The sequence below is a fragment of the Panulirus ornatus genome, chromosome 40, assembly GCF_036320965.1.
Source record: "Panulirus ornatus isolate Po-2019 chromosome 40, ASM3632096v1, whole genome shotgun sequence".
NCBI classification, from domain to species: domain Eukaryota; kingdom Metazoa; phylum Arthropoda; class Malacostraca; order Decapoda; family Palinuridae; genus Panulirus; species Panulirus ornatus.
Window position 1 is genome coordinate 11689360 of NC_092263.1, and position 10624 is coordinate 11699983.

Sequence of the window (10624 nt, forward strand, 5' to 3'; positions counted from 1 at the left end):
TCCCAGGTTACCATGAAGGCTTCTCCTCACACTCCCTGCCATTGATCAGAAATAATATAAAACAAGCAAATACTGACCCCTCACTCATCCTAAACACTTAAAGAGAAATTATCGATACAAGGATAACCTGGACGATGGCCAAAATGTAGCATGCACTCACAGCACAACAAGACCCTAGAAAGTTTCCATCCTCTACTATGTACTACGGCTGACAAAAGCTTATTTCCAAAACCTGATTAACGATGCATCATGCAAGATCAATGGGTAAATGTATGCATATACACATATCCTCACCAAATGCCAGAACTGCTGTGGAAAGTTTCCAAAAAAAATTAACTCACAAAAACATAAATATAAATAAAAATGTGAAAACTGTTCAAGACAGAAGAGCATGACATAATAACTCAAATATCAATAAAAATAGTTTATGCTAGTACTGTTAAACTAATGGTTTCTGTTTTTCACTTGAAAAATAATCATTATGTGAAGGTACTGAAGTGTGTAAATCTGCAGTCAGATTCAGTTAAATAGCAAAGGTTAAGTTGACATCAAATATTGACCTGAATTTCCACAAATTATTTATCTTGCACTTCTTGGCTATGAAAATCTGGTTTGGATAAACCATACGACCTCTAGCAATTATAATGATTTTTGCATATCTGACAACACAAGTACTTCCATGTAACAAGCTTCAGGAGATAAAATCATAAAAACTTGGAGCATTACAAATACTTCCATGTGACAAAATCATAAAAACTTGGAGCGTTACAAGTACTTCCATGTAACAAACTTCATGTAAGAAAATCATAAAAACTTGGAGCGTTTCAAGTACTTCCATGTAACAAACTTTATGTAACAAAATTATAAAAACTTGGAGCATTTCAAGAACTTCCATGTAACAAACTTCATGTAACAAAATCATAAAAACTTGAAGCGTTGCAAGTACCTCCATGTAACAAAATCATAAAAACTTGGAGCGTTACAAGTACCTCCATGTAACAAACTTCATGCAACAAAATCATAAAAACTTGGAGCGTTAGAAGTACTTCCACATAACAAACCATGTAACAAAATCATAAAAACCTGGAGCATTTAATAATCCCTAATCTAAGGAATAAAAAGAGATAAGGCTAGTTAGGTTAGGTAAGACACTGCTACATAGTGAAAAGCAAGGCACTGCACTACAGAGACAGACTGGTAAAGAAATTAATAAAATTACATACTGTGATATAACATTATTAGTAATATAAGCATAAATTTGATTATTCAGCTGCAGTCTCCATCAGTATTACAGGAATATTTCACCAACCTCACTACAAACCTTTTTTTGGGGGTTTTCAGTGTATTCCACTATTTGACAACACCCCCTGCTAAACTACTAATAACTTCTCTGTAAACTCTGAATTAGCTAATCATGAGGATTAGCTTTATTATTCCATTTTGCTTCAATTACGTTTGGGGAATAAAAAAAATAGATGTAGCATTTGATTGAGCCCTATTACGCATGTCGATAACGAAGGAGAAAGGAAGGATGGACAAACTTATTAAATATAATCATGAACGCCAATGGAAACCTCAGTAAGGGGCCGGGAATAATAATGGTAGAAATATACCATTACATCTGTGTCCTACTGAGGTCCCCGTGGCCGAGCGACTTGCCGCTGTCATCTGTTTGTTAACATATCTAATCGTCATGATGGTGGCAGTGCACACTCATGACCAAGGTCTTTGGTCATGAGTAAATTCGCCATTTATCAGTACAATATGGAACATCTATATACATCATCTTCACTGCTTAAGGTAGTTAATTGAGATTTTTATTGGTTCATTATTGGTTCGGTTTATCTATCATGTGTATTTAACCTATTTGACATCAATTTATATCACAATGCTCTGATTATTCATGAGGAGATATTGACTATCTTTCATTAAGATAGATAAAACAGATAGATCAGTCCAGCACAGGTAATTCTGTAATTAGAACGAACTACAGGAAAGACACCTGAAACATTACGTTGCCATTTCCTACAACTACTTTCTACCTGGGGCTACATCAGCTATAGGCAAAATAGTGGAAAAATACAGTAAAGAGAATCTAGAAAACTGTAATGTAGACTAAATAAGGTTGAAAGATACTTACAAAATCATCTCTAAAACTTAGATAATGCATAATAGTATTACCATGCCAACAAAGCCCCAAATTTTGATTTCTTTTGGGTCTCCAACACTCGACCTTCCCAGCCTGGCCTAGTGGGTGGAACATACAAATCAAGACATAATTCGCCAAAATATGACCAAAAAAAGGTTTTTATTGAACAATACCTCACCAACATCATTTTCTACATCTGTGAATCCCCCAAAGGAACGTCAAGAGATAAGGCGAGCTCCCCCCACCCCAAGATTAACACTTCCTCTCTGAACAAGTACGTAATTAACATATAATTATATCTAGTATGGCTACATTACCTTCTATTTGTGTGGCAAGAGTGTGTCTCTATGGCTGACCAGCTCGCCCTCACTGTCTCTAGCCCTTTGTCTCCTCCTTCCTCTCTACAAATCATCCCCAGGAGTCAAGTGCAAATGCACTATTACATAACTCACTACGTCTTTATCTCTCAAAGGTTTGGAAAGGGTGGCCAAACTCATTCAATCAATTAACTTTAACAGTCATGGAGTCCATGGGGTTTAGGCTGTAGACTGAGTTTTAATTCATCCATACTATGCATTGTTCACAAGACCAAAAAATGGAAGCTCCAGAGGCCATTTCACACCATAAATGCATTATGAGTTGTATGGAAAAATGTCCATTTCCAGACATTATCCTTCCAAGATTTTGTGGAATTAATGGATCTAGTCTTCATGAAGTACAACAGACCTTTTTTAATATAGGTGTGACACGTCTCTGAGGTGTGACCAAATGAGACGAAATATATTAGAATAACATATTATATATAGCATTCAAATTGTCTTCATTTCAGCTGATGGAACAATGTTTCCTATAACAGGAATATATTCATAGTCAATGAATGGAAAAGGAATAAGTATACACATCTCCATTAGACTCTGACATATATCGTATTTGGAACTTGTCCTTTCTCTTCCTTATGCCTTTTATTTCACCTAAGAAGAATTAAAGCTATGGAGGGAGGGAGAATATTTCTCTGAAATGTCTGCTAAGCAACTGTGTAATCTTGTTTATCTGGAGTTGATGTGCACTTGGTTATGATCTTGGGTTGAGGGCATGAGTTGGGTGGGGGAGGGTATGAGTTGGGTGGGGGGAGGTCATGAGTTGCGGGGGGGAGGGGATGAGTTGGGTGGGGGGAGGTCATGAGTTGGGTGGGGGGATGAGTTGGGTGGGGGGAGGTTATGAGTTGCGCGGGGGGGGGGATGATTTGGGTGGGGAGGTCATGAGTTGTGGGGATGATGAGGTTGGGTGGGGGAGGTCATGAGTAGCGGGGGGGGGGGAGGTCATGAGTTGCGGGTTGGGGGGAGGTCATGAGTTGCAGAGTGGGGGATATGGGACGATAGATTGAGGAGGGGGGGGGGGAGAAAGGTTGGAAAATGATGGGGGTTTGAGAATAAGAGATTGGAGGGGGGGGGTCAGGGTTGAGGAGGGGGTGGGTCAGGGTTGAAGGGGGGGTCAGGGTAGGATGGATCCAAACCCTATAGATTAAAATACCAGTTATTATGAAGTATGGACAATATACTTGTCTCAGTTAAGTTGTCAATGCCCTAAACATGGACGGTGCACACAGGTCAATATTATAACCTGTTCAGGTTATATAAAGACTCTAATATAGGCAAACATTGTCTGAGATCCCAAAAATTTCCGGGGCCCCCCTTTTGAACCCACCCCCCCCATTTCTCCCTTTTGAACCCCCTTCCCCCTAGTCAAAGACCCTGGGACTGGCTTATACTGTTTCATACAATAGATTACTACTCAAATCTCATTCCATCTACAGTTACCACTTCTGATTGCGTCTTCATCCATATATTTTCACGAAATCAAAAGCACCCAATGTCTCAATGGGGTCCAATACATCCTTGACCTAAGTTCGTGTTATCTTTTCAGGTTTGGGAAAGGTGTTAACCATGTGGTCATTACAGACGCCAATACTACCCCCTGTGGTGCAAATTGATGGTAAAGGCAGCTAAAAAGCTTGTACACTAATGTGATGGTAAGTTAAAGTTCTCCATTTTGTAAGCTTTTAATTCATCAAGAGAGGCTGTTTTGTTTACATCAATATCATCTCACATTATATTCCTATGAGTCCACGGGGAAAATGAAACACGAAAAGTTCCCAAGTGCACTTTCGTGTAATAATCACATCATCAGGGAGACACAAGAGAGAAATATAACAGTCAGTTGATATACAAATGGCGTCCTAGCTTCGTCTCCTCGATGTATATCAACTGACTGTTATAGCCATAATGTTTTATTTTCCCCGTGGACTCATAGGAATATCTTGATCACGCGCAAAATTGTGATCCTTTCTCACATTATATGTTTATTGTTCACATCAATATCATTGTCTCACACATTATATGTTTATTGTTTAGGATAGTTTGTGATAAGGTTATGTATTTAATCACCATAGATGGCGTGGAGTTTATTTTTTTTCTCCTTGACTGGTAACAGAGGTTCCTTAGTGTGTAGGTGAGGTAAATTTTTCTAATGGAAAAAAAAACATACACCTAAATTGCTCTCAGGGCTATAAAGTAATTCCCATCTTCAATACAGAGCCTTTCTGTAGTATTCTGTAGTATTAGTGTATTAGTGTATTATGTAGTATTCTTTAAAATCATTAGGTAGTAGTGTTAACTGTCTTCATTGGAGGATCAGTAGTGGAAGTTATACTATTGATTTAGTTACCCGTAAAAATATTAATATACGTCGTTTTCTTTCATTCATCAGCAAGGTTTTCAAATGAGTGGGTTCCCTGCTACAACCTCTCTTGGCTAGTCTAGGGTGACAAAGCAACTCACATTTATCAAAATATACAAAAATTCCAAAGTCTATGCCATCCAAATTTCCAAAGATGTGTTCAAATGACATAGAGACTGGTGTAAAAGGAATAAATTCGTAAAGGAATAAAATGATTTCGTGTTTTCACAACAGCTGTAACCAAACATCGTATTTATAATCTACAATTTTTAATTTGTGAAATTAAAGAACATATAAGAATAATAACCTAAGACACGAGTGAAGATATTTAGGAAATAGAATAAAAACTTGCATGTCCTTTTTATTATCAAATTGTTGCCCAAAAATACAATTCGAGTCCTATTTATTACAATTCGAGTCCTATTTACGTTCTAAAATAGTTTCAGAAAAAAATATCGGTTAAATCTTAAATCTGATCATACATTAGCATAATACTTAGTGAAATTCTTAAAAGCCATAATGAATTAGAGATGATACTACGAGTTTGGGGAATAATATTGAACAAGGGATTGTTAATGCATGTTTTTATAATCATTGGTTGGCTACAGTCGATCATCATAATGTAGCATATATCGAAATAGTTTGATTTGAATATCAGAACCATATAGTTACAAGAATACCCTAACCACTTTTGTTGCTAGTCAATTGGTATTTCTTCTTGTGCTTTGCTTATCTAACCCACAAGATACTGACGTAATCTACTGCCATCTTTATCATGAGTTGAGCACAAATTTACCCGCTAATTTACTATCCTCATAATTTTCATGTAACATAAGAAGTAATCATGAAATATATTCTCGAAAATAGTACTTATGCATAGGCTACATATGTATTTTTTTGGCTTCCTTATTACAGGAACAGTGAGTATACAGAATTAAAAGCTTCCTGCTAAAGTTAGCAATAAGGTAAATGAGGCTATAAGATCCTGTGAGATTCTAGCTTATCTTTGAGGCTTGGTCTTGTTGACAAAGAGTCAGGAAGCAATGGGATCGAAACGTGTTCGATCCCTGACGCTAGAAGTATTCAATCTCCTCCTCTCGACCTTTAGGATGTTGGATCCCATCGAGGGAGAGGTTTTGTTTCAGGTTCTGGTACACCCGTACGTGCAAAAGCTCCTCCTCCCCTATGTCCATCTGATCACAAATACATAGTTTGTTATTATTGGAAAGCTGTTTGAGGGAGATGAGGAGATAAAAGACATGCATAGGTTATCATGAAGTAAAAAGGGGAAATAGCTAAAAGGACGTGTGGCTAAAAGCAAACACATGGTCACATGGAGAGAATGAGTGAGGAAAGATTGACCAAGAGGATATATGTGTCAGAGGTGGAGGGAAAGAGGAGAAGTGGGAGACCAAGTTGGAGGTGGAAAGATGGAGTGAAAAATATTTTGAGTGATTGGGGCCTGAACATGCAAGAGGGTGAGAGGCGTGCAAGGAATAGAGTGAATTGGATCGATGTGGTATACAGGGGTTGACGTGCTGTCAGTGGATTGAATCAGGGCATGTGAAGCGTCTGGGGTAAACCATGGAAAGCTGTGTAGGTATGTATATTTGCGTGTGTGGACGTGTATGTATATACACGTGTATGGGGGTGGGTTGGGCCATTTCTTTCGTCTGTTTCCTTGCGCTACCTCGCAAACGCGGGAGACAGCGACAAAGCAAAAGAAAATATATATATATATATATATATATATATATATATATATATATATATATATATATATACTTGCAAGATTAAGCTATTTCATATGATGAAATATATCAAGATCATTAAAACATGACAGAGGAAGCCATCAGTTTATCATGCAATGATTAAGAAAGAAGGTAAATATATTTCAGGCCAAAAAAAATATATATGACTTTCACAGATTGAAATTCTTACTTTAGCAAAGTAGTTGATTCCTGCTACCACCTGAGTCTTGTATGATACGAGTTTGAACTGCCCAATCGCTCGGCCCAGTTTCTCTTCAACCTGCCGAAATAGTGTTATAAATATAGCGTAAGTCATCTTACAATATATATATATATATATATATATATATATTTTTTTTTTTTTTTTTTTTTTTTTTTATACTTTGTCGCTGTCTCCCGCGTTTGCGAGGTAGCGCAAGGAAACAGACGAAAGAAATGGCCCAACCCCCCCCCATACACATGTATATACACACGTCCACACACGCAAATATACATACCTACACAGCTTTCCATGGTTCACCCCAGACGCCCCACACGCCCTGCTCCAATCCACTGACAGCACGTCAACCCCTGTATACCACATGACTCCAATTCACTCTATTTCTTGCCCTCCTTTCACCCTCCTGCATGTTCAGGCCCCGATCACACAAAATCTTTTTCACTCCATCTTTCCACCTCCAATTTGGTCTCCCTCTTCTCCTCGTTCCCTCCACCTCCGACACATATATCCTCTTGGTCAATCTCTCCTCACTCATTCTCTCCATGTGCCCAAACCATTTCAAAACACCCTCTTCTGCTCTCTCAACCACGCTCTTTTTATTTCCACACATCTCTCTCACCCTTACGTTACTTACTCGATCAAACCACCTCACACCACACATTGTCCTCAAACATCTCATTTCCAGCACATCCATCCTCCTGCGCACATCTCTATCCATAGCCCACGCCTCGCAGCCATACAACATTGTTGGAACCACTATTCCCTCAAACATACCCATTTTTGCTTTCCGAGATAATGTTCTCGACTTCCACACATTTTTCAAGGCTCCCAAAATTTTCGCCCCCTCCCCCACCCTATGATCCACTTCCGCTTCCATGGTTCCATCCGCTGACAGATCCACTCCCAGATATCTAAAACACTTCACTTCCTCCAGTTTTTCTCCATTCAAACTCACCTCCCAATTGACTTGACCCTCACCCCTACTGTACCTAATAACCTTGCTCTTATTCACATTTACTCTCAACTTTCTTCTTCCACACACTTTACCAAACTCAGTCACCAGCTTCTGCAGTTTCTCACATGAATCAGCCACCAGCGCTGTATCATCAGCGAACAACAACTGACTCACTTCCCAAGCTCTCTCATCCCCAACAGACTTCATACTTGCCCCTCTTTCCAGGACTCTTGCATTTACCTCCCTTACAACCCCATCCATAAACAAATTAAACAACCATGGAGACATCACACACCCCTGCCGCAAACCTACATTCACTGAGAACCAATCACTTTCCTCTCTTCCTACACGTACACATGCCTTACATCCTCGATAAAAACTTTTCACTGCTTCTAACAACTTGCCTCCCACACCATATATTCTTAATACCTTCCACAGAGCATCTCTATCAACTCTATCATATGCCTTCTCCAGATCCATAAATGCTACATACAAATCCATTTGCTTTTCTAAGTATTTCTCACATACATTCTTCAAAGCAAACACCTGATCCATATATATATATATATATATATATATATATATATATATATATATATATATATATATATATATATTAGTTATCACTGATCAATAATTTATTTACCCCATGACTACACCAAAAAGCAAATACATTTTAATAAATGAATTATTTTCTCAGAACCAGAACGTAAAAAGATATAATTAAATGATAAAGAGAACGCGGGTTGATTTTTATTTTGGTCATTTCTTGTCATAATTATGTAATAATAATGTCATGAGCGTCTTGTGATAACCGTGGGGGAAGTTGAGTCATTATAATCTAAAATAAATATGTCACGCTGACGAGATTTCCGGTATTTTTCCGATAACAGAACTCAAGAAGTCCACCATAACTACGTTGTTCATGACACTCTTAATAACTTCTTACGTAAAGGTAATTTGTGAATATTAAATTGTCTTTCCATACTGCACACATAAGAAAATTAGCTCACTTTAGTTCATCTTACATTCAGCAATTGCCATAAAAACAAAAAAATCTTGATCATAATCAGACAAATGTCTGAGCAAAAAATAAATAAAAGTGTGTGTGTGTGTGTGTGTGTGTGTAAACTTTTAAAAATAATATAATAAACTTTATGAAAGTGTGTGTGTGTGTGTGTGTGTGTGTGTGTGTGTGTGTGTGTGTGTGTGTGTGTGTGTGTAAACTTTTAAAAATAATATAATAAACTTTATGAAAGTGTGTGTGTGTGTGTGTGTGTGTGTGTGTGTGTGTGTAAAGTTTTCGTACGTCTGGCTTCCTGAAAATAACATAAACCGACCTGGCCCTTGACGGTTTGCAGGAGTTGCTCCACTTTGTCACTCGGTGGCTTCTCAGCGGTCAAACCTCCAGTCATCATGGTGTATTTCCTGAAATGATAATATATTTATCACACACACACACTCACACGAAAAGCAGCAGCTTTCATAAGTTACCCATCGGCGAAAATGATTATCATACTGTAGATGTGCGTATACATGACTTGTGGCTATTATATATGAACATATTTATGAACAATAAATGATAATATCGCTACCTCATAACCCAAAACTAGTTTCTCTCTCTCTCTCTCTCTCTCTCTCTCTCTCTCTCTCTCTCTCTCTCTCTCTCTCTCTCTCTCTCTCTCTCTCTCTCTCCTTTTATGAAGCTTTTGAGTGAAATGGAGATGGATGCATTGTTATGTCCCTTTTCATTACAGATATTGTATTGCAAATGCTATTAAGATATTTGATGCTGCCTTTGAAATCTAATATTGCTATTAAACTCATACAACTTCTGATTTCATCACTTGCAAATATATTCATCTGTCTCTGCATGTGTTAAGTTTATGAAAATAACTATGAATTAAATGACAAATATTTCTTTTTTAAAATTATCTTTTTTTTTGCTCCTGCTTAATGTTGGGGGGCGCGGCTACCATGATGGCTACAAGGTGGAGGAGAGTATTTTGGACGATATGTCTACATTATACCCACAACCATACACTAATCTAACCTAATCACAGTTAAAGTTAAGCTTACATCTAGTTATGAATGACCTCTGTATGATTCATAAGCTTTCTACTCATTTCTCATACGTGGGGAAAGGAAAAAAAAAGACAAGTGTTTATAAGAGGAATATAATAAACCTCCAAACTTTTGGACGTGTTTTGCTCCAGTATAGATTTTCTACATAAATCACAGATAAAAACCGAAAAAAAAATTAGAATTATACAAATATATTATATACTTACTAAAGACTATATATATATACCATCAATATATATATATATATATATATATATATATATATATATATATATATATATATATATATATATATATATATATATATATATATATAACAAATGACAAAGATTATTTACCAGCAGGAGAGACCTTAGGACAAGGCTTCAAACAGTAGATCACAAGAGGACTGAACAAATGGCTGCCGGCGCTGTACGACACTTTCAGTCGAGGACACGAATCCAGGATTGATTCATTATTACTCGCCATTTTATCATCTACAGCACTCTCTAATATTGAATCTATACCGATTTTTTTTAGATGGATATATTTCTGTATACGATTAAAACGCAATGGGCTAATTCGGAGATTTAATTAGAAATTTATTTAGGAAGCTTGTACGATAAGGGACTGAGGCGAGAACTTACCTCACCCTCCTTGTATTTAAATTTGTATTTCAGGTTCCTTTGCTAACAAGGGAAATAAATAACAAGTAAGGAAAGGAAAACAAATATTAGCACACACAAGGA

General features: G+C 37.2%; 1 protein-coding gene and 1 long non-coding RNA gene across 2 annotated transcripts; one reads left to right on the forward strand and one right to left on the reverse strand.

Moving 5' to 3' along the window:
* The first annotated feature begins 30 nt into the window (after window positions 1-30).
* On the forward strand, window positions 31-5101 carry LOC139761402 (uncharacterized). The gene is made up of 3 exons (XR_011715512.1): window positions 31-1800; window positions 4073-4178; window positions 4916-5101. It is a non-coding gene; the product is annotated as an uncharacterized lncRNA (long non-coding RNA).
* A 132-nt stretch (window positions 5102-5233) lies between these two features.
* On the reverse strand, window positions 5234-10360 carry LOC139761400 (cystatin-A-like). Its single transcript, XM_071685543.1, has 4 exons — window positions 10235-10360; window positions 9152-9239; window positions 6827-6916; window positions 5234-6078 (listed from the first exon to the last, which is right to left on the reverse strand). The coding sequence occupies exons 2-4, from the start codon at window positions 9227-9229 to the stop codon at window positions 5959-5961; spliced, it is 288 nt and encodes a 95-aa protein (XP_071541644.1). The 5' UTR covers window positions 9230-9239; window positions 10235-10360; the 3' UTR covers window positions 5234-5958.
* Window positions 10361-10624: the final 264 nt, after the last annotated feature.

What these genes read in the sequence shown, in the direction of transcription:
- LOC139761400 (XM_071685543.1), bottom strand. Translation starts at nt 9,229, where the DNA reads ATGATGACTGGAGGTTTGACCGCTGAGAAGCCACCGAGTGACAAAGTG. An exon ending in TGCAAACCGTCAAGGGCCAG is followed by an intron (nt 6,917 to 9,151) that starts GTCGGTTTATGT and finishes CTATTTCGGCAG; the next exon opens with GTTGAAGAGAAACTGGGCCG. An exon ending in GAATCAACTACTTTGCTAAA is followed by an intron (nt 6,079 to 6,826) that starts GTAAGAATTTCA and finishes ATTTGTGATCAG; the next exon opens with ATGGACATAGGGGAGGAGGA.